The 24,984-nt window shown below is 42.0% G+C and overlaps 1 protein-coding gene and 3 pseudogenes across 1 annotated transcript; all 4 read left to right on the top strand.

The window, feature by feature from the left end:
* Positions 1 to 6,451: 6,451 nt before the first annotated feature.
* LOC147176019 (uncharacterized) lies at positions 6,452 to 10,673 on the top strand (annotated as a pseudogene).
* Positions 10,674 to 12,786: 2,113 nt separating this feature from the next.
* LOC147176018 (metalloproteinase inhibitor 2-like) lies at positions 12,787 to 13,835 on the top strand (annotated as a pseudogene).
* A 5,036-nt stretch (positions 13,836 to 18,871) lies between these two features.
* LOC147176017 (uncharacterized) lies at positions 18,872 to 19,743 on the top strand (annotated as a pseudogene).
* A 753-nt stretch (positions 19,744 to 20,496) lies between these two features.
* LOC147176016 (metalloproteinase inhibitor 2-like) lies at positions 20,497 to 22,623 on the top strand. Its single transcript, XM_086072783.1, has 6 exons — positions 20,497 to 20,626; positions 20,783 to 20,865; positions 20,930 to 21,029; positions 21,193 to 21,317; positions 21,440 to 21,566; positions 22,541 to 22,623. Exons 1-6 carry the CDS (start codon positions 20,497 to 20,499, stop codon positions 22,621 to 22,623), a joined length of 648 nt encoding a protein of 215 aa, XP_085928909.1.
* The last annotated feature ends 2,361 nt before the right edge of the window (positions 22,624 to 24,984 follow it).

The following is a 24,984-nucleotide window of genomic DNA, read 5'->3' as shown; positions in this document are numbered from 1 at the left end:
ACATGCAAACTCCCCACTAAAAGGTCTGAAACAAGATTTGAAGCCAAATGCTTAATTTAGCCTGTAAGACAGGCAGTCCCATAACAGCACACCAAGATGCTGCAAAGGAAAAATCGCGCCCTCTGGTGTTTTAATCGGGGAATAATGTTCTGAGGCGCTACGTACACCGAGCTGCATTAATATATATATATATATATATATATATATATATATATATATATATATATATATATATATATATATATATATATATATATATATATATAATAGTGCAATTATCAATAAATAAGCAAATTGCCTGGGCTGCTGTTGCAGTGGAGGCTCGTCAAAAGCGGTAAACACCCTCCCGCCCAGCTGAGTCACATTGAAATGGAAAAGAATGAAAATGAAATATTTTAATCCAAACACTTCCAAATATATGTTTATCTGATTTTAGTTGACCAGATGAAAAGGATTGACAAGCAAAACAAATTTTTTTAGGGGAGACCGGGGGTTGTTGTACCACTTTTTTATACTTTTATATATTTCTTGGAATCAATACATCATATCTAAACAAAATGTATACCAGATGAAAGACCAAAGTCTTAGGTATATATTTTTTGTATTCATGTCATTTTCATACTTTGTACCAGAGCAGAGTTATATAAGCCATCAAATAGAGGAACATGTGACATGTTGCCCCACCAATGGGTAAGTTGTCACACTATATGGGGTAAGATGTCACACTGGATTTTGCAACTAATAAAACAAGGACCAAATTATTATTATAGTTATTTTTAACAGCTAGATAAATTGTTTATCATTGGTCTTGAAAATTTACCATAGTAATTGAGCAAACTTTAACATAAACTATTATGAAATAGATTCAAGTCCTTATAAACTGCTGGCATGAAGGTCATAGCTCTCAGCCTCAAATGCCTGTTTTGCTTGCCTTAAACTGGAAATTTGAGATTAAATATATATATTTTTTTAAAGCACCTCGGTTTATGGATGGATGGTTCATCATGAAACTTAAACCATTCCTGACTCGTGGGCATACTGTAGAACGAAACAAAACCTGGCAAACAAATTTCCTCACTCTATCATCTGAAAAACAATTTTGGCATACAAAAACAAAAATGCCAGAGGTGCAATTTTCATTGGCCCAGTCTTTGCATATGTGACAACAAACCCCAAAATGACTGAGACAAGCTGCCCCAAACTACCATGTTGGCCAATACTTTCTCTAGTTTAAAGTTATCTTAGAACAGAGCAGTGACTGAGGCATGACAAGATGCCCGAATCTCTCCTCTAACGAGTACACATGCTTTGCTGCTAGAATTTGTCTATGTATGACGCCTGTTTCAAACTATTGGAAGTTGAACATTTTTACTTTGGGGTGTGCAAAACAAATAACTGGCACTCATGTCAGCTCACAATGTGCTATTGTCTTCTCAGACAGTACACAACGCCTGACCATTTGGACGAAGAAAACTAGTATTCCACTTTTTCATTGCGCCCTCTGGTGGAGAAGAAAATTGCAATGTGACAACTTACCCGTGATACAACTAGCCCCGGTGTCCCCTATCTCTGTCGGCGTCTCAAACGACGACGCACTTTCTGTTTGGGCATACAGAACATCATAGATAGACTCTCGATAAAAGTTTGTCGGCTCTTGTGAAATACACACATAGTGTAAATTCTGTGAAATTCAGCTCTAAATTTAAAGATGAAATATTAGAGTAAAAATGATTGGCTGTGCAAATGCGTAGATTAGAATATAGAATGGTCTAATATCATGTGACATGACTGACACTTGTAGTAATGCCTCTGACTTTAATGCACTGTGGTCAGATTGACAAAACAAATGCTTTGCAAACTATTATATATTTTTTTACTTTCTCTAATAGTTTAAATGTGCCAAATGTCTGCTGTATTGAGTGCTAAAAGATGTTTGTGTTCCCCTGGTCATTTCACTCACAGTTTATTAACCCAACCAAACAATTATTATTTTTTTTAAACAAAACTGAAACAGCCATGGTAAATATGCTCTGATGTACTATTATGTACTCTAGCAATCCTCATCTGGAGAATTATTCCACTAAAATGTACTAATTAAAGCTTTAAGATGTTGCTGCTATGATCAGTTTATGACGAGAGAGCAAAGTTGTTCCCCAAACAAAACATGTTTACACATTGCCACCCTCTCTTCTGTTTGAAGGGGAAGCTCTTTTTGAAGCCAGTGGCTGTTGCTGTAGCAACCACAGAGCAGTAGAAAAAAAAATATGTCAACATTTTGATTTGTCTATGATCCAGAGATAATATTGTATGCCCACTCACACACCATTATGTTCAGTGCGTGTGCGTGTGCGTGCCAGCGCGTGCGACATGACTCCAGTGCATCCGAAAATGCGTGTTCATTTTTATAAACAAAACTAAAGTGCAGTGTCTGAGAATTCTGAGCTGGCTGGTATCCTAGCAACAAAAGGGTTGGAGCTGAAGTGCTATAAATATCCATTTTGGGTTGTGCGCGCGCGCGTGTGTGTGTGAGAACGAGAGTTAGTAGCTGCACAGACAGCATTGATTTAGTCTGGTTAATAAAGTGCCACCAGCATCTCAATTCGTCCAGTGCGGGGACCAATAAGAGGGGAGTGAGCGATCAATATGATGAGTGAGAATGAGATGGACATGGTGCTGTCAAAAATGACAGGAATGTGTGTGTTTGTTGTTAGGATTATCCATGTATCTACGCTGCTTGTGTCGGTTTTGTTTCTGTTTTAAGACTTCAGATATGGCACGGCGAGGTCACCCCATTCACACATGCAGTAATCAAACTTTTGTTTGCATTGATTTTTCTAGTCTTGGAATAAAGTAAACCATCATAAACATGCAGACAAAATAAATGGGCGTGGTCGTGATATGTCCACATTTTACCACTAGATGGAGCACCTCACCTGTAGGAAAAGACTGAGACGAGGACAGGAAGGGCAGAATCCATCCATCCATTTTCTGAACCACTTTCTACTACAGTATTTGGGGCGATATGGCTCAGTGCTTGAGTGGTCGTCTCTCATCCGTAAGGTTGTGGGTTCGATCCTCACCCTGGTGACCATGTCGATGTGTCCTTGAGCAAGACACTGAACCCGATTCGCTCCCAATGGACCTGGCAGGGCCATGCGTGGCAGCAGTCGGCCATTGGTGTGTGAATGTGAGACATTGTAAAGTGCTTTAGGCACCATATGGTGTAGTTAAAGCGCTGTCCAGTCTAGTCTATATTGCTAATGATAATGGCAGTACAGTAGCATTAGCATGTCTAGCATGTCTTAAAACAGGGATGGGCAAAATTGGTCCTCGAAGTTTCCCTTCTCCATCGCAGCTGATATATGACCAGCTCATCAGCAAGCTCAGCATAAACTTAAATAACGATCCTGTTGATTGGAATCAGCTTGTGTTGGAAGAGGGAAACCTCCAAAACCGGCAGGACTGCCCTTGAGGACCGGGTTTGCCCACCCCTGTCTTAACAGCACATCTCACAACCAAGAGGACGACTCTCATGATTAAAGGCTGCGTTCACACTGCAGCTTAATTCCGATTTTGTCACAAGAATCAGATTTTTTCATGCAGTGTGAACGGTACAATTCCGTTTTTTTCACATCAGACCAGGGCCTCTTTCGTATGTGGATATAAATCGGATATGTGTGCGATGCTCATCTGCACGCATCCGATTCATACATCATCAAAAGCTACTGACATGTCGGTGAATATAAGAAGCTGTTTTGTGTTAACTTTTTATTTGTCTTTAAGTGAATCACACTTGAAACATAATGTTGACATTTGTGGCGGCAGTAGAAATTCATCCCTGCAGACGGTTCATCACACACGTCAATGACGCAACGTCATCTTCAATGAAATGAAGATATCGAGGAGTCTCCCCTCATTTCCCCAAAATATTTCTATCTTTTCCAACCTCGCTACCCTGGCGTTATGAGACGGGGGAAAAAACGAGTTTGACGGGTTTCTGCTCTGAATGTAAACACTGACGCTCGAGAAAGCAGCCAAACATGAGCGAGCGTGAAAACAGTCCACTAAATTTGAAGGTATCGGTACTTGCGACGGTGGCCAATATTAGGATAGGCCAACCTCTTGTGGCCATTTACGACCAGGAAGTATAAATAAGAAGAATGGTAAATTGCTATTCATTTCATTAAATTTCAAGAATAATGCAATTGTATATTGGGATAAATAGGTCATTTAAAAAAAATCACTTGTCATTGGAGAATTGGAGAATGTTATGTACTAGTGGTATTGGCATTTGGTATCAGTGACTATACCGTACTTGTATCGTTCTGAAAACGGTGGTATCAAACATCCCAAACAAATCGCCAAGGAAGAGTATGTGACTCATATGGAGAACTGCTCTTATCTTTCATCAAACCTGATGTTAATGTGGATCTTTCGTTCTTTGACATCAAACTCTTGTGTGACAAAATTTTATACTGTTCAGTATTGAAATACATTTACATCAAAACCCTTCCTAGCAATTTTTTTTTGCTAAGTGTAACAGGAAAATATATATATGGCTCTGACGGCAACATGAAACCACACCAAATCAGCCTAGCAGTATTAGCGTAAGATAGTGTTAACATTGTTAACATTTTTACTGTTTCAATTTATATTTGAACTGTTTTGAATTTAGTTATAGCTGTGTAGTAATAAGTATAACTATGTTAACATTAATTTAACTTGATGCATAGTGTCTTTGTTCTCTTCCCTGTGAAAGGAATGTGTAATAAGGTTCCTGTGATTTATCTAAGGAGTATATGTTTAAAAAAGTGCAGGCAAAGTTTCTGTTCATCAGTTATCCGGTCTAAAGTTCAAGGATGAGCTGGGTCCAATTAATTTTCCAAAAGCTTGGAGTGAACTAAGATATGAGCTGTCGGAAGTCTTATCTGTTTTTTCTACTTCACTCTTTCCCCAAGGAACCAGGGAGGGGAGAAGCCATATCCTTTAAACACTGTTTTTGTATAAAGGTGCTGTGGATCCACTTTAAGGACACACCCTGAGAGAAATCACTGATTGAGTGAGCTCGGCTGTGTCTCAGAAATTTCTGATAATAAAACCTTTGAAGGAAAAAACTGTTCACATGATCTCAACTCTGATTGTTAAACAATTTTACAAACACGCAGAAAACATGATCGTTTTCTAACAGATGGTGACCCCGACGACGTGCCGTTTAAAGGGTTTCCGACAGACGGAACTTCTGGCGCCTAATTAATTGTACGGTAAGTGGACACGTTTATCCACGTAGGGAAATTCTGTCTGTTTGGGACCGCTGCAACCGGTTTTCGTCTTCTAAAATTTTGACTAAATTGTACATGAGATCTGAGTGAACAGGTATTAGTGGAGTTTATAGTACAGGTTTGTTTCGCTCTGTTACGGTTTCTGAGAGACACAAAGTTCCTGATTTTGGATTTTACTACAACATTGAACTATACACGTCCGTGGTGACGGAGGTCTTTGTTTACGGAAGTGACATCACGTTGGATCGTGCGCACAGCTGAGTGGAGAAACTATGTGCAGCTGAGTGAAGAAGCTTTGTGAGCTATATGTGAGTACAGGTTGAAGCAGTGGTTTGTTATTAAATTATTGATCGGATGTTAGGGTTGAACGGTGACCTACATCTTTGTAACTAAATTGTGCTTCGGGTTGCTTTTGATTGAAAATTTGCAAGCACTTATGATTCTAAATTGTGGTTCGGGTGCTGTAGTTTGGGATTTTTTTCCCCAGCACCTCTGAATATAGAAGTTAAAGCTTCGGCCGCTGTGAAGGAATTGAGAGATCCGGATATATTTATTTCGGTGAAGGCACAGGGCGGTTCCGTTCCATCTTTTGGGAGTGGAATTGTCTTTGCTTTTCTGTGATGTTTTGTGTTTGTCTGTTGTTATTATTTTATTTTTTGGAGGGGTGAGGAACGACGTTGTTGAATTAATATAACCTATTGAACTGTGGAACCACAAGTGAGACGTCACTGAATTGATAAACATGAATACGACTTGAATATAATAATAACGAAGGAGGTGAATGATTAATATAAGTAATGGAGGGCGGTTTTGACCGCGACACTGAATGGTTTGACCTACAAGTACTTCTGGTTCATAGTCGGAACTTATTCTTGGATGTACAAGTTAAGAATGCTTCCGAGGTTTCAATCGGAGCCATGCCCGCAAAAAATAGACATGGAATGAAAGTATTATTGAATGATTGGATGATGACTTGTTGTGAAAAAGGTTGGTTTCCACCGTTGACGTCCGCGGTTTGCTTGGTATCTTTAATGAAGGCGGTGGAACTCGCATGTTTGAAAAAACGGCAGTCACTGGACAAAGAGGTACGAGAGACATTTGTATTTTCTTCAAATGGGAGAAAAGTCAGACGAAACTGTAGAAAAGTGGACCAGATGATGGTTAATGCTAGAATGTTGGCTATGGGTAGTTCATTAAAACTCGCTAGGATTGTTTTGATGGGTGATAGAGATGAGAAAGGAAGCTATGCTGAGCCGCTCACGGAAAATGTGTTTGAGCCCATTAACCCGTTTACTGATTCCCCATATGTAAATGCTATTCAGATGCTGCAAAATTTGCAAGCTCCCCTGTTAACTGTGAATGGGGGAAGTCTTAATGTTGACTGGAATGGTGAAAGTACTGACAGTAACCCTCGGCTGCGTGAATCTGTAGTGCAAGCCGCGGCTGACGGTTTGGCAGCTGGCGTAACCGCCTCTGTGAAACAATTGGAGGAAAAGTTAGACAAAGTGTTGACTATGAATGATGGGCCGCAGGAAAAACTGACCCAAGCTAGAGCTTTTGGCTTGGAACTGACTAGACACTCTGAAGTGCCCCAGTTAATTTGTAGCAAATGGCGTGCAATTCTTACTCGCTTTGAAAAAGCTGCAGACGACGAATTGACAGAACAGAACCGTTTATTGAAGGCTGAACAAGATGAACTGTTTCGGCAACGAGAGCGAGACATGACTAATGAAACTTCTAGTGCATTAGCGAACAGCTATCGCATTGCAGAAATTCAAAGGAAGCTGGCCGACCTAACATATGTGGTTGGGACATTTTCAGGGACACGCCCTGATTCTGCATTTGATCACACTCACGACATTAGCATTAACAAACGTCTCTCAAGACAGTACTCCTCAAAAACCTGTGACGCGTTCTCGGGCAGATTTTCAATCACCAATGTTGGCGAAGGTTGACCCCGCTACGGGGAATTCTGCCACGGTTTATAAACCCTATTTGCCCTCTGACCTGAGTGTGCTGTTGCAGAAACTTCCCCCACTGTCGGTGGGGAGTGAAAATTGGTTGCGATCTCTCCAAAGGGAGGTTATAGGTCAGATTTTAACTGCGGGGGATGTGCGTGCGCTCTTGACGCAGGCGTGCCCTCTCTCTCAACTTGAAGTGTTGATGACTAATTCAGGAATGTCCTCTTTAATGGATGGTGAGGCTCTATCACGTGATAATTATCTGACACTGTTTGAAGTGCTTTGCGGACTGTTTCCAATCCCGGAGATTGTCATATCTGACTTGGTGTTCGCTCCAAAAGTTGATGAGGAGGCTGCAGCATTCATTGACCGTACCCTTGTGGAATATTCGTTAAAAACTGGACACTTGCCGACTGACTCTGCACTATGGTCGCAAGTTTTTAGAGCAGCGGTGCTGAAAGGTGTCCCTAAGTCTGTTGGGTAGGCCATGGAGGTGAATCCCGACCTGCCTGGTGCAGACCACACCAGATGGCTGTCTCATCTGAAACACCACCTGAGGAGGTATGCTAAAGATATTGAGTCAAAAACTGATAAACATAGGAATACTGAAATACAATTAGCAATTATGCAATTGCAAACTTTGAAGAAAAAAGAGGAGAATTTTGCTCCTACTGTTGAGTCATCACCTGCTGTTGTTTCTGAGTGTGTTGTGTATCGGTCAGGTCCATTCATGGGCCGAAATGTGTGCTACAACTATCGCGGATTTGGACATAAGGCTAAGGATTGTCATTAACGCCCGCAAAGCTGGAGGGGCAGAGGGGGCAGGCGTCAACAGAGAGGGCGTGGCTACTACCAGCCAAGAGAACGTGAGTCACAGAACCCTCCTCCCTGCCCGGCTTTATCCCAGCAGCAGTATCCGCCTGTGCCAAACCAGCAGTTCCTGCCGCCACCTAGTGGACAGTTTCCGCAATGATGGGACCCTGAATTCACATGCCAAGGTCTGCAGGAGCCTATGATTGAACTGACGGTAGGAGGAACTTCTTTATCATTTATGGTCGACACTGGAGCTCGTCACTCTACCATTATGACATTGCCACCTGGAAGTTCTCTCACCGCCGGAGGCATTTCGTTGGTTGGATTCAAGGGAGAGGAAACTATCCTGCATATGACATCTCCTATACACACCCAGTGTTTCACACAAACTTTGTTGCACCTTTTTGTGTTCGCTCCGAACTGTCCAGTGAATCTATTGGGAAGGGATCTTCTCATAAGAACTGCTCCATTGATCCGGTGTGGGCCGGACGGGCTCACTCTTCAGTTTCCAGATGGACATACTTATTACTGCGCTGGTGACTCCACCTCCAACGTCTCCACCCATTGCACTCTTTTTTATGACAGGTGTGGTGATGAGATATACAGTGAAGCATTCCGTACAGTTGTTGACAACGCCTGGGAGTTGTGTGTGGGTGATCTGTTTGCAGGAAAACCCGGCGTGGCTTATTCTGTTGCTCTGACTGAAGAACAATCTCGATGGTATAGGATGGCAAATCCACCTGACCCATCTGTGCCTCCGTGCCATCCTCATGTTTCATTGATGGTGTCATCCCAACACACAGCGAAGGATTTGGGTCCATTTGTCCTGGCCTTCACAAAAGCAACTGATTGGCAACACTCTTTACATATAGACTTACTGTATTCCAAATCTCTTGATGCCTATTGGATTAAATCTGATTTGTTTGTTTTTATGTCTGTTTTAGAACATCAGCTTTTGGACCGACATCATGGAAGAGAGAAATCTGACAGCGAGCTTGCTGGTGACATGTTACAATCCTTGCCTGCTGCACTGTGGTCTACTGACCCGACTGACGTGGGCCTGTGTAATGTTACTTCAGTAACTTTTAAATACCACAGTACCCCATGAAGGAGGAAGGACGACTTGACATCTCAGTAACAATTGATGGTTTGCTAAAAGCGGGTTTTTTTTGCAAAATTGATAGGTCTAGCTACAATACTCCTATTCTCCCAGTAGAAAAGAAAAATACTGGTAAATTTCATATGGTACATGATCTCAGAGCTATTAATGCTATAGTTTTGACCCCTACACTGCCGGTGCCAAATCTGTTCACTGCTACGGCTTTGGTGATTCTATCTTTACGTGTCTGACAAAGGTCAAGCGGATCTTTGTCAGACAGAGGGAAGTCCACTGGAGGGTGTGCACACATGACAGTTCATGTTGAATTAAATGAATGTATACGAATTAGCAGATCAAACAGCAAAAAAAGGTTGCAGGGTATCGGCCTACAGTCCAACTGACTGTAAGTGATTCTGAATGTGATAATCCACAGTCTGAATGTGATAAGTCCACAGGAGGTCATCAAGCTGTGACAGAAACAAGTAAGTCCAAGAGGAGACAATAATGAAGCATATCACCAAATGAAGGTAAATATATTATATATTCCATCTCAGAAACAATTGAAAAATGTAATTTCTGGAGCCCAGTGTTTGCAAAAGGTATAATAGTATGAATATATATATATATATATATATATATATATATATATATATATATATATATATATATATATATATATATATATATATATATATATATATATATATATATATATATATATATATATATATATATATAAACCTCTCCCCAGGGTGTTCACGGTCCAGCCGGACGTGATAGCTCTGGGGTCTGGTGTTCTTTGATGAGTTCACTGACATGATAAAACCAGTGTCAGAATACAGATGTTTGCTGGTAAAATGATTCCTTTCAGGATGGTCAAAGGCACATCCATGCAAATCTAAAACAGTAAATATTGTGGTAAAACATTTGATTAATCATTACATACCATCATATGGGTTACCTAGAAAAATTTGATCAGACAATGGAACCCATTTTAAAAATATTTACAAGCTGTAGAAAAGGCATTGGGATTAAAACACATTTGGTTCAGTGTATTATCCCCAATCCCAAAGATAGATTAAAGAAAATTGGAAATATTAAAGAAAATTGGCTCCAAGCTCTTTCTGTTGTATTAATGAATGTGCAAATGTCATTAAACTCAGTCAAAGGCTGGGTTCTGTTTCAATGTCACACAAACAGACCTTTTCCTGATCCAACAGCACGTTCCAGGACCTACAGAACTTAAACAACTAACATTTACTAACTCCCAACTAACAAAAAACAGCTAGATGATCCTTCAAAAATAAATAAATGTGAATATATAAAAGTGACTAAATGAAAATGTTCTGCACCCAGGTGAACTGGACCCCACGGGGGAACGGAGAGGACATCTTGTGCAGTTCGCTGCAGGAGGGGGACACGCCGTTCCACATCGTTACACATCTCATCTACGAGGCCCGCCGGATCCACCTCAGGCTCAGCGATCCCACCACCTGCGGACCACCTGACGACCCAACCTGAGGGCCACGACTGCTGATCCAGTGTCCAGCTGCCCCTGCTGAGGACATCATTCAACAAAGATTGAGTCAACTGCCCTTTTTCTGGGCATCATTCCACGAAGAGTCACATTTACGGGCAGAATAATCCCGGTGACAAATAAGAGGACCTTGGGCAGTCTACCCTGAGGTCCTCTAAGAAGCTAACACGCCATTCTCTCATTCAACAAAGAACAAACCAGAGATGGCTACAAAGTGGGAACGCATCTCCATCTGCTGCTACATCACGACACTCTTTCTCATAATGATTTTTCTGCCAATCTGGTATCTCTGGAGGCCCCTCAATACAACTTTGAACGTAACCACAACACATCGTATTAAGCGAGGTATTGATTCTCCACTCATTCCCTGGATCATATCCTGGACTTATAATAACTCAATTGCTGTGACAGTTGCCCCAAACACGAACACCTCTGTTAAAATTCCCATTAGGTCTTTGAAGGGATTTAGGAAAGGGAGGCAGACTAAAGGGGGAGACTGGGTAAAATACTGGTGGTATTTGACAGGACATGTTTTACGGCTAGACTGGAGTGCTTTTATAACCACCCAGAACGGACGGTACTGGCCACCGGGAACTAGTGAGGAGGCTATTTTCTTTAGCAAAAGGGTAACACTGCGTAAAATGGGAGGTCAACTCGAATTGACCTTTGCTCTTCCCGATGGAAATATACTGCCGCCTAATGCAGCTCTATATAACACCTCCTGTTGGGGATTATTACTATGGGCATGGTTCTCCGGAGCTGACCCCTATTTTCCCATTTTAGTTTGTGTCAATAAGACTATGAGTAATTTAGAACAACCAAAGAATTATTACCACGGCTATTGAAAAACAGGACGTACAAAATAAGTCTTCTTATATGATGGTTGAGTCTATTGCTTCTGTTAACACTTCCCCATTCGTGCCCACTGTTGCATCCAAGGTGGGGGACGAGGATCCCACTGGTATTTTCTTCTAAAAATGTTTAAATGTTTATTTATCAAAAGCTGGGAGTGAACTAAGATATGAGCTGTCGGAAGTCTTATCTGTTTTTTTCTACTTCACTCTTTCCCCAAGGAGCCAGGGAGGAGAGAAGCCATATCCTGTAAACACTGTTTTTGTATAAAGGTGCTGTGGATCCACTTTAAGGACACACACTGAGAAAAATCACTGATTGAGTGAGCTCGGCTGTGTCTCAGAAATTTCTGATAATAAAACCTTCGAAGGAAAAAACTGTTCACATGATCTCAACTCTGATTGTTAAACAATTTTACGAACACGCAGAAAACATGATCGTTTTCTAACAATAGCAAGCGAGTTAGCACACAAGCTAGCCTGGTAGATAGCCACTAGCTCACACTAGCAAGCTAGTTGGTTCACAGAAAGGTGGGTCGGAGGATCCAATTCGCCACTGCCTCACTGGGTGCACTATACGTGGGTCCACTGAATTAAAATATACAAAACACATGACACTTCAGGGAAGAAGAATTTATTAGCATAGCTCCCTAGCTAACTGCATGCAGTAGTGGGAAAAATGGGCAAAGTTGATTACGTAAGTTACAATTGTGCTAGATAGTCACTGATTTAATGTCTGCGTGCAACACTTATACAGTCCCGGAGGGCCAACTCATGCCAGGACAGGGAACAAATTTTCAAAATATATATAATTAACGCTAAAAACAAAAAAAAAACAATCCAGCTGAGAAGAAGACAAATATTCAGAACAAATATTTCTCAGTGTTTGGATATGTTTTCAGTACGTATCTTCAAACATTTATCATACTTAGAACGAATCATGAAAATGGCTTTTTCAGGTTTATGACATTTTTTTCATGTCTTCTTGGTGATGTGGCTCCCTATCGCCCTCTATTGGCCAACAACCACACACTCATATAGAAGCACTCAGGTGTGCTTAATTGTGAAAAACAGGTAAAAACAATCATTAGGGTATGCAGGTGATGTCACTTGAGGGCAGATCGGCAGCCATTAAAAGGCACTCATGAACTTTGACTCAAGCAGACTGAACCAGCTGGAACTGAGCTCCTCTTTTGTGCTGGTCAAAGCTGCTGGTTTTGGACTTGGGTTCCTTGAACTAACAACGATGAGCTGGAAGAACTTTGTTCTACCCCTTGTGTTGCTGTGCTTGTGGGGGCTCCAGGAGGAAGGAGCACAAGCCTGCACCTGTATACCCGAGCATCCGCAGCAGGCGTTTTGCCAAAAAGATGTTTTTGGTAAGCCACTTGAATGCTTTTTGACATATATTTTTAAATGGTTTAAATGATATGCAGTATATCTGGGTGGGTGTTCATTTTGTATGTTTATGACAGTTTCACTGTCTGGCAACTTTAGGGTTCCAGGGTCCCCTCAAATGCAAGATGCTTAATGTATCTTTTTAAAACTTGTCTTTCTAGTCATCAAGGCGAAGGTTATTGGCGTGATGCCTGGCACACATGTAGACGAAAGACTCACCAAGTATGACATTGAACAGACCAAGGTAAAATGCTTATTCAATTTGGTATGTAGATTGGACAACTTCTCACCAAGTGTTCTTCATTCAGAACTTCAAGGGTTCAAAGTTATTTGCAGCCATCTACACCCGAGCCAGCTCTGCAGCATGTGGCGTCACTTTGACCAAGGGCATGGAATATCTACTCATGGGTATAAAAAGCTGAAACTATTTTCTCCCATATGAATGTTAAATATAAGCCTTTTAGTGACTACTAGACACTGCCTATTTGCGTTTTGGGGCTTTATGGTATCATTGACAATGCCTCTATTTTTATTTTTTTTTATGTTCTGTGCCATTGCAGGCTGACTGAAGTCCGATGGCATGCTGCATATCTCTGCGTGTGACATCTATCAGCCGTGGGATGCGTTGGGTGCCAGGCAAAATAAGCTTTTGTACTGGTTCTACAAAAAGGGCTGCGATTGCACGGTAGAAACACGAAGGCTGATTTTTATTTATTTTTTGTTCTAAATGCAGTGTCTCGCTTAAACCATTAACAAGTGCTAACTGCTTTACATGATGCTGACATTCCTGTCCTTGTTCACCCACAGATCAAATCTTGCTTTTCCTACCCGTGCTGCATGACCAGCCCGACGGAGTGCTTGTGGACAGACCACATGTTGGGCAAAAGTGACCAAGCCTGAAGCTCCGCTTGCATCAAGACTGCCAAGGGCTGTTGTACCTGGCACCGGGAGTGATGACCTACCGGGGTTTAAAAGGCTATGGGAAAATAATGTTGATTAATCAATGCAGTGTTTTTGGGTTATTTTCTGACAATTGAGCACGGTCTGAGTAAAGTACCAGTACTTTGCTAACTTATGCTAGCTTGAGCATCTTTAAGATGTTTTGCAAACTGAGACTTGGCGGTTGTCTTTTGGTGACTTTTACAACAAGAAACATTCATATGCAATTGAAATGGCCTTGTCATATGCTTTTCAAGGCTTGTGTCTGGTTTTATTAAAAATACTTAAAGCTGCTCTTTGTAACAATTTGCCCCAACAATATCTTTTCAATGACAATTAGATTTTTTTTATTTTTTGACTAAAACTAAGGGGTAAGACAACACAGGGAACTCGCGTTTTGATACTGTGATACGTGACCCCACAGTAACAATATTTGCTATATTGTAAATATATATTTTTTTCTCTACGATATTCAGTATGTGGGTGACTGTGTAATGTTGCCGACTGTTCTTCGCCAATAGCGGCTAGACAAGTTCTTTGCCACTGCTTCTGCCTACATTACCACCATTCAGGGGATTAGTACCCCATAAACCAGACAGGAAAGATTAAGTATAAACTGACTGCAAAGGATCATAAAAGTCAGTTCTGATCGGTCAAAGATCAAATCATGTTTTGGATCAGAAAAAAAAAGTTGGTCACAATTTGGTAAAAAATATCTCAATAGCCTTATTTGACTATTAATGACTAAAATATAGAATACACCTTTAGCTGTTCACAATGGGTAATCCTGAAAGCCTTTGGCCAATAGTTTTCAGACAGGATTCGGGTTTGATTTTCCCGCCCTGTCGGCGGGTGTGCGTGAAGAAGCGTGTGTGTGCCGTTAAATTTTTTGGCCACAGGTTGCAGTAGCGATTCTAAATTCAATTTTATGCATTCAGCAGCTTGAAGTCTCTAGTATCACAATTTAAAAATTCTTTGGGGGCACTTGTGATCCCCCCCCTTTTTAACTCCTAGGCGGTGCTCTTGGTTTAAAGGCAAAGGCTAATGCAATGGAAATGTATTACACACAAGGGCACATAACTCACTTTGGGGGGTGGGGTAGGGTGGAAACACCGTCTTCACCCTACAACTCCCCTCCAATTTTAATACACCATACAACTTGTGGGTGGGGGGGGGGCTTGTGGAGGTGCCATCGGTTGGGGGCCGCAGTATAGAGCAGTGCTGCGGTCCCCTGTCCGTGTCGCCGCCCTATCAATTTTTTTTAATGCACCACATACACTCAGCAACATGCTTGGGTGGCGGGTGGATCGGAGCGTGGGAATATCATTTCCATCGGCTCCGGTTCACCTGCTCCTAATTTTAATGCACCATACACACACACTTGTATATACACTGGGTGGGGTCACATTCACGGTTTAGGGGTAGAGTTCGCCAGTCCGCGAGCTGGCGGACTCAGTAACAGGGGTTAATTTTCACAAAGAACGCTGGGGTGACGACCGGGGCCTTCCCCCGCTGGGCCAGGGGTTCGGGGGTGTCGGCCGCCCTCCGGTGCCCCCATCTCCCCCTTCTGCCCCCGGTGTTCCGTCCTTCCACACGACGGGGGGTGGGGTGGGCGGGCTGCCCTCTCCGCTCCGCTGTCCGGCCCCTCTTCGGCGCCGGAGCCTGGGTGCGGGTGGTCCCCGGTGGCTGGGGGTCGGGGGTTGGGGGGCTGCCGGTTGGTCGGGGGGGGGGGGGGCGGTTTTGTTGGGGGGGCGGTGGTGGGGGTTGCGGGGTGGGGTGGGTGCTGGGGGTGGGGGGTGTCTGGGGGATTGGGGGCGTGGGGGCGGCTGGGGCTGGGTTGGGGTGGGTGGCGGGGATGGATGGGGGCGGGGGGTCGTGGGGGGCGGGGGTTGGGGGCCGGTGGGGTGCCTGGTGGGCCTGCAGTGCCCCGTCCCGCTGCGTTGGGCCGGGGGCGCGGGCCGTGTTGGGGCGGGGGGCGCTCCTGCTCCTGGGTTTGCTCTCCGGACGGTGGCCCTGGCGGGGCCCGGGGGTCGTCCTTTGGCGCTGCCGCGGCCTGGGGGGCCCTGAGGTGTTGCGCTTGCTCTGTTCCGGCGGGGGTCGTCGGCTCCCCTCTTTGGTGGAGATTTTCATGCATGCCAGATCCACCACACCAGCATCTACCGAAACTCAGACACAATCTGTTTCCTCCTCAGGTTATTGAATCGGTGGAGGCTGGTGTCTGCGGATCTCACGCGGCTTCGTCTGTCCTTCCTTCCTTTTCTCGGTCTCTCCTTTGGTCTCTTGAGGCCTCCCTGATTTTATGTTTTTTGGATTTGTTGGGGTCTGGATGTTTCTTGGGCTGGGGAGGAGTTCTGGTGGGGGGTGTCTGGTCGGTGCTGGATTTCGCCTTCCTTGGTTTTCTTCGGTCCCCTCGGGTCTCCTGGTGTTCGGTTTAGGTGAACGGTATGAGATTTTTTCTAATAGGTTTTCTGGTGAGCTAACAAATACACGCACGCACGCACGCACGCACGCACATACACATACTCACCCACACACACACACACACACACAAAAAAAAAAAAAAAATATATATATATATATATATATATATATATATATATATATATATATATATTAAAAAAAAAAAGAGCAATGATGATGACATTTCCGAATGAACAATACTGAGCTCTTAAAAAAAAAAAAAAAAAAAAAAAGGAAATGTATTACACTTCCACTGCATCTTTACTGAGTGTGCCATGTAGGGGAGTCAAAAAATATCAGTGCTTCATTTGCCCACCACTAGTGGGAACTGCTCAAACAGAATATACACTATGTGAAAATGTGTGAGCGTTTATACGATAAACTCGGTGTTGCCTGTGGTATCCCCCAGCAGTCAGTGTTAGGTCCCTAGCTTTTTTTTTTTTACCGGAAATTAGCCATTACATACATTATCAAAAATGAAAATGTAAATGTATTATATGGATACAATTATGAGCTCATGAGTAGAGTAAATATAAAACTAAATATTTTAATGGATGGAAATTCTAGTTCTAATTGTTCATATGAAATGTATATTACCAGTGTGTGTGTATATATATATATATATATATATATATATATATATATATATTAATATATATAAAGGCCTAACTGCCACTATTGCGTGTTGTCAAAATTCTTCAAAAATGCCATAATACAAGTTGATGATCGATGGTCACTAGTGATGTGCCCTACTGTGCCGATGCGCACAAAAAATCTGCAAAGCGCGCATCGAGGCATGTGTTGATTACGCTTGTGGCCACGCCCGAAGCCTCGGAACGCGCGTTGCTACGTCCGAAGCTTCGCGAGACGGGCTCCCTACGTCATCGCCAACACATAGTTTCGCGGGTGATTCGAAATAAAATGGCGCACCAAGACAACAATGAGCTCACAGGTGACACTGACACACCCAACTCCGCATCTTGCAATGGACGCACCCGCAACAAAAAAGAAGAGAACATCCCCTCTCTGGGATCATTTTGAGCAGATCTCTCCTAAAAAGGTACAAATTATAACAACCAGTGTGAATATATATTGTCAATTATTGTGACAACACAGTGTATCCCTCGTTTTAATGTCTTTCTTCTACTTGCTGATATTTCAAAAGGTGAAGTGTAAACTTTGTTCTAAAGAACTTGGGTACCAAGACAACACTTCATCTATGTTGAGGCATTACAGGGCCCTGCATGAAAATAAGGAGACAACTCAAATAGAACCACGCCCAGGTAAGCCATTTTTTAACATGCAATGAAAAAACAGCACAGCCTACCATGTATATTTGAAATGTGACAGATGAAATGAATGACATCTATCATTAATAGGCCTACTCTGTTTCTATTAAGCTGCAGTGGATAAGAATGCAGTGGAAGAAGCATTGATGAATATGGTAATCAAAGATTGCCAGTCCTTCAGTTTTGTGGAGGACACAGGGTTCAGGAAGCTTATCCAAGCTTTCGACCCTACATATGTTCTCCCCACCAGGCAGGTGTGTATGAGAGCACATGAATCATTATTCCCCATTCCCCCATAACTGCTCTTCCAATAGTGTTCTTTCTCCTTTCCTTTAGACTTTGAAAGCCATGGTGGAGGAGAGGTACCAGCAGGCAAAGGAGAAGGCCCACGAGCTTGTAGCAAAGTCCTCTGCAGTGAGTATAACAGCAGATATGTGGACCAGCATCAACACAGATGCATATCTGGCAGTCACTTGTCATTTCATTGATGAGCAAACCTCTCTGCACTCAGCTGTGTTAGGTGTGCTCCATTTCCCTGACCGCCATACGGCTGAGAACATGGCTGCCGTTAAATCGGCACTCATGGCACAATGGGGCATTGCCACCAAAGTAACTTGCCTTGTGACAGATGGTGCAGCCAACATGGCTGCATGTGCCAGACACCTTCATCTGCGCCACTGTGTGGCGCACACATTAAATCTAATAGTGAAGAAAGCTCTGGCAGAAAACACTGAGCTGTCTGAGATCCGTCTTCAGTGTAGGAGTATAGTTGGCTACTTCAAAAGCAGTATGACTGCAAAGGTGAATTCCTTTATTACACAGCAGTATTCAAATTAACGCTGAATGACTTGAATAATGTTTTGTTTCCTATTTTATTTTTTTATAGACAAGGCTGACACAGGTGCAGGAGCAAATGAAGCCTACAGAGCCTGTGCTGAAGCTCATTCAAGAGGTAAGTTGACATCCATAACTGCTTCCACTCTCCTTTCAAACAATAATGACCTTTTATTTTCAGGTGGAGACACGCTGGAACAGCACCTTCCACACGCTGCAGCGCATGTACAACCTCAGGGAAACCGTAGGAGCAGCCCTGGCAGGCCTACACACTGACATTACCCCACTCACACACCACCAGTTGAGGCTCATTTCTGAGAGTCTGCAGGTGCTGTCCCCATTTAATGATGCCACCGTAGAGCTCACAGAGGAGAGGAGAGTGTCTGGGTTCAAGGTCATACCACATCTTGGAGGATGACATGGGAGCCATACAAATGGAGGAAAGCAAAGCAATGGCTGAATGTCTTAAAAAAACAACTGAGGGACAAGCTCTACAACCTCCAAGCCATGAGCATCATGTCACTGGCAACACTGCTGGATCCCAGGTTTGTATCAGTTATCTGTTTTTCTCATCTGTCTACTAGTACCAACAAATGAGCAACTGCCTCTTGTTGAACAGTTCACAACTGAAATGAGTCTCATTGTCATCTGCAGGTACAAGAAGATAGGCTTCTTTAGCCCCAACAAAGCACAAGAGGCTGAGAGGAGGCTCACAGCTTTATGTGCGACAGTGATCCGGCAAAGGGCATCTTCTTCCTCCTCCTCCAACCCATCATCTTCATCAACACAACCGGACACATCAGAAGCTTCCCAGCCTGTGGCGCAAGGTAATATTCGATACATTCTAATGGTGTTAATTAAGCAATAGGAAATGAGCGGCCTTGCATTATTGTGGGATAAGGCATTCTTTTGCTCCCATCTCTACGATGGGCAGCCAGAACTGCCTGTTTGTTGTGTCTTAGGTGACAAACTGTGGCGGCGATTGGACCACACAGTCACGCAGAGGAGGACCCAGACGAGGACCGAGTGAGACCGCAGATGCGACTGTGGAGGTCCACACTTACCTGGGGAATCCAACATAAGCAGGATGTCAAACCCCCTGGACTACTGGGAGCTGCACAAACATGTCTACAAAAAAACCCTATACAAACTAGCAATAACCTTTCTCTGTACCCCGGCCTCATCCGTCCCTTGCGAAAGACTATTTTCAAAAGTGGGAGAAAAAAAGAAACCGTTTAAAGCCAAAAACTTTGGAAATGCTAATTTTCCTCAATAAAAATGAATGAAAGGTGTTCCTTGTTTATATGTCAATGTCTGAAATATAGCAATCATTCTTTCAAGTACCACACACACATTCATTCACATCACAACTCCCTGCCCTTTTGACCCCATCAAATCCATGGTATCATTTTAATCACTCTGTCTGTCATGACATTTATATTCCACATAATGGCGCAATAGAACAAATGAAGCCTCATGATGCTTCGGCCCAGGAGCAAACCAGTTGGATGGAAGGCCTCATTGCTTCATGATGCTTCAGTTTACCATCACTAATGGTCACAGCTGCATGTGCACGAAACATGCGAGAGGCACCTAAGATGGTGGCTGTAAAAAAAAAATCTCCCAAAATTGCGGTAGATAGGGACCTATCTAAACAAATCAGGACTAAAGTGTTTCTTAGTCTTTGGACATGTTTTCAATATAGACCGTCAAACATTTTTCGTATTTAGAAACACATGTAAAAAAAATTGTGTTTTTGTTTCATAAACTCGTGAATTTTTCTCATGTCTTGATGAGTGGTGATGTGGCTCCCTATCGCCCTCTATTGGCCAACAACCACACTCTCATGCAGAAGCACTCAGGTGTGCTTAAAACAATCATTAGGGTATGCAGGTGATGTCACTTGAGGGCAGATCGGCAGCCATTAAAAGGCACTCATGAACTTTGACTCAAGCAGACTGAACCAGCTGGAACTGAGCTCCTCTTTTGCGCTTGTCAAAGCTGCTGGTTTTGGACTTGGGTTTCTTGAACTATCGACGATGAGCTGGAAGAACGTTGTGCTACCCCTTGTGTTGCTGTGCTTGTGGGGGCTCCAGGAGCAAGTAGCACAAGCCTGCACCTGTTTACCTGTGCATCCGCAGCAGGTGTTTTGCCAAGAAGATGTTGTTGGTAAGCCACTTGAATGCTTTTGCCATATATTTTTAAATGGTTTGAATGATATGCAGGTTATTTGGTTGGGTGTTCATTTTGTATTTTTATGACAGTTTTACAGTCTGGCGACTTATTGGGTTCCAGGGTCCCCTCAAATCTAACTTGTCTTTCTAGTCATCAAGGCGAAGGTTATTGGCGTGATGCCTGGCACACATGTAGACGAAAGACTCACCAAGTATGACATCGAACAAACCAAGGTAAAATGGTTATTAAAGTTGGTATGTAGATTGGACAACTTCTCACCAAGTGCTCTTCCTTCAGAACTTCAAGGGTTCAAAGTTATTTGCGGCCATCTACACCCGAGCCAGCTCTGCAGCATGTGGCGTCACTTTGACCAAGGGCATGGAATATCTACTCATGGGTATAAAAAGCTGAAACTATTTTCTCCCATATGAATGTAAATATAAGCCTTTTAGTGACTACTAGACATTGCCTATTTGAGTTTTGGGGCTTTACAGTATTATGATCCATTATTGACAAAACCTTTAACAATGCCTCTATTTTTTTGTTCTGTGCCATGACAGGCCGACTGCAGTCCGATGGCATGCTGCATATCTCCGCGTGTGACATCTATCAGCCATGGGCTGCGTTGGGTGCCAGGCAAAAGAAGCTTTTGTACTGGTTCTACAGAAAGGGCTGCGATTGCACGGTAGAAACACGAAGGCTGATTTTTATTTATTTTTTGTTCTAGATGCAGTGTCGCGCTTAAACTATTAACAAGTGCTAACTGCTTTACATGATGCTGAAATTCCTGTCCTTGTTCACCCACAGATCCAATCCTGCTTTTCCTACCCGTGCTGCATGACCAGCCCGACGGAGTGCTTGTGGACAGACCACATGTTGGGCCAAAGTGACCAAGCCCGAAGCTCCGCTTGCATCAAGACTGCCAAGGGCTGTTGTACCTGGCACCGGGAGTGATGACCTACCGGGGTTTAAAAGGCTATGGGAAAATAAATGTTGATTAATCAATGCAGTGGTTTGGGTTTCTTTTCTGGCAATTGAGCTCTGTCTGAGTAAAGTACCAGTACTTTGCTAGCTTGAGCATCTTTAAGATGGTTTGAAAACTGATTTGGCGGTTGTCTTTTGGTGACTTTAACAAGAAACCTTCATATGCAATTAAAATGGCCTTGTCATATGGTTCTAAAGGCTTGTCAGGTTTTGTTAAATATACTTAAAGCTGCTTTGTAACTAGTTGCCCCAAAATATATTTTGACTAGAACTAATTAAGAGGTAAAACTATAAGGGGAACTCGCGATTCGATACTGTGATGTGGCCCATAGTAGCAATATTTAATACTGTCAATTTATCTCTCAACGATATCACAATATTCAGTATGTGTGTAACAGTGGAAAGTTGCAGACTGTTCTTTGCAAATAGCGGCTAGACACAAGTTATTTGCCACTACTTCTGCCTACCTTACCACCATTTAAGGGATTAGTTCCCCTTAAACTGTCCCGGAAATATTACAGATGGTGACTGCAAAGGATCATAAAAGTGAGTTCTGATCAGATCGGTCACAGATCAAATCGTGTTTTGGATCAGAAAGAAAAGTTGGTCACAATTTGGTCAAAAATATTTCAATAGCCTTTATTTGATCGACTAAAATATAGAATACACCTTTAGCTGTTCGCAATGGGTAATCCTGAAAGCCTTTGGCCAATAGTTTTCAGACAGGATTCGGGTTCAACTTTCCCGCCCTGTCGATGGATGTGATGTGTGCTGCGTTGTGTACGTGAAGAAGGGTGTGTGCAGTTTCATTTTTCGGCCACCAAAATTAAAATGTATGCATTCAGCGGCTTAAAGTCTCTAGTATCACCATTTTTAATTTATTTTTTAGTACTTGTGATTTTTTTTCCTTTTTGTTACTCCTAGGCGGTGCTCTGTTTAAAGATAAAGGCGAGTGCAATGGAAATTTATTACACATCCACTGCATCTTTGCTGAGTGTGCCATGTAGGGGAGTCCAAAAATATCAAAGTGCTTCATTTGCCCACCACTAGTGGGAACTGGTTAAACAGAATATACACTATGTATTTTTGTATTTGTAAAAAATACAGTTAGATGATTTGATAACTAAAAAGACAGAGTTTATAATACAACAATTGAGATACAACAACTTTGAATATAGTAACAAATCAGGTAAATTTCTTGCAAACCAACTTCAACGCAATCGGGAAAAATCGCTTATAACTGCTATTAAAGGGACAACTGGTGAATGTACACAATCACCAGAAGAAATTAATCAATTTTTTTTATAACTATTATCACAACCTATACTCAGAAACTAATAAGCCTAACCCAGAGCATATTATAGCATATTGTAGCTTAAATATACCTCAGTCAACTACTGAATATGAAGATATGTTAGATGCGCCACTTACTATAAACGAGTTGTACAGTGCTCTAGATAGTATGCCTAATGGCAGAGCACCTGGCCCGGATGGTTATCCGGCTATATTTTTTAAGCACTTCTGATTAATGCTTGCTCCACTATTCTTAAGAGTAGTAACATAAATTAAAACTAATGGTCACATACGCCCACACATGAATACAGCAGCAATTCAACTTTTATTAAAGCCAGAAAAAGACCCCACCCTTCCATCAAGTTACCGTCCGATTTCACTAATTAACACTGATATTAAAATTATTACAAAGGCTTTCACATCTAGACTAGAAACAGTAATCCCGACAATCATTCATAGCGACCAAACAGGCTTTATTAAAGATTGTCACTCTACTAATAATATTAGGAGGCTCTTTAACCTTATTAGCATGTCACAGCGGCATGATAAAAAGGCAGTTATTATATCATTGGATGCAGAAAAAGCTTTCGACAAAGTTAACTGGTCCTTCCTCTTTGCTGTTTTAAATACATTTGGCTTTGGGAAGTCATTTATTCACTGGGTGTCAGTATTATATGATTCTCCTAAAGCTACAGTTACTACTAATAGGATTATATCTAAGAGTTTTACTCTACAGAGAGGCACAAGACAGGGATGCCCACTGTCCCCTTTTTGCGATATTTATTGAGCCGCTTGCATTAGCCATGAAATAAGGATTCAAGGAATTCACTCTGGGGTAACAGAACATAAAATTAATCTATATGCCGATGATATTTTACTTTATTTAGAAAAAAATGCTATTTCGTTAGGGGAAGTATTTAACTTAATAACTAAATTCTCACAGTTATCAGATTATTCTATTAACTGGACAAAATCAACACTTCTACCTATTACAGAAAATTCATGGAACCCTGCAAGCCAGGACCCATACTACTCGTTTCCTACAGGTAATTTAAAATACTTAGGCATCAAAATCTCACCTAAATTAACTGATTTAATTCATTTAAACTTTACTTTACTTCTGGATAGCATTTATAGTGACTTGGAGCGTTGGAATAATCTTCCTATTTCTCTAATAGGACGAATAGCCACCATTAAAATGAAAGTTTTACCCAAAATAAACTATTTTTTCCTCAATGATTCCATTTAAACCTACGGCTAACTAGTTCCAGTTGTTGGACTCAGCCGTTACAAAATTTTACTGGAATAAAAAAAAAGCAAAGATTAGTCTATCTACTCTTCAGAAAAATTCATCCAAAGGAGGTCTAGAGGCACCAAATTTTATGCACTACTATATAGCTAACCAGCTACAATATATCATTTTATGGGCACAACCCAACAGAGATACTAACTATTGGCTGGAACTAGAACAGAAGGATTGTAATAACCTCAGACTTCTAGATTTACTCTTTATTATAACATCGATTAAGCGACATAATTGTTTTAAAAATCCAATGAATTCCGCCACCCTGACCGCCTGGTGGAAGGCACTAGAAATTACAGAAGCCCAAGTGGAGCCCTGCTGGCTTTCTCCCCTATGGCATAACCCCAACTTTCAACTTAACAACCAACCGTTTTATTTAGGTGTGTTGGAGCAGAAAGGAATTATACATCTCCACCATCTCTTCTCAGATAATATGTTTATATCATATACATCTTTGCTCCAAAAATACAAAATAAAAAACGGAAATTTTTACATTATCTGCAAGTTAAAAGTATAATAAAGAAACAAATTCCAACACTTCGGGGTACGCTCCAACCGCCTGTTTTAGCTAAAGATATTACCAAGCTTTCTCTGACAACAAAAAAACTCTAAAAAAATATATAAGTTACTTTCATATACTGATAAAACGTCTTTACCCATCTCGAAATGGGAGACAGATTTGTCTATAGCTCCGGAATCTGACTTTTGGATTCAAGTTTGTGAAAACGTATTTAAAATGACAAAACACACAAATTTACAACTTATCCAATAT

The sequence above is a fragment of the Leptonotus elevatus genome, chromosome 4, assembly GCF_054856555.1.
Source record: "Leptonotus elevatus isolate MCC_2025b chromosome 4, RoL_Lele_1.0, whole genome shotgun sequence".
NCBI lineage: Eukaryota > Metazoa > Chordata > Actinopteri > Syngnathiformes > Syngnathidae > Leptonotus > Leptonotus elevatus.
Note: the sequence above shows the minus strand (reverse complement) of the source record. Positions and strands in the feature narration are given on the sequence as shown.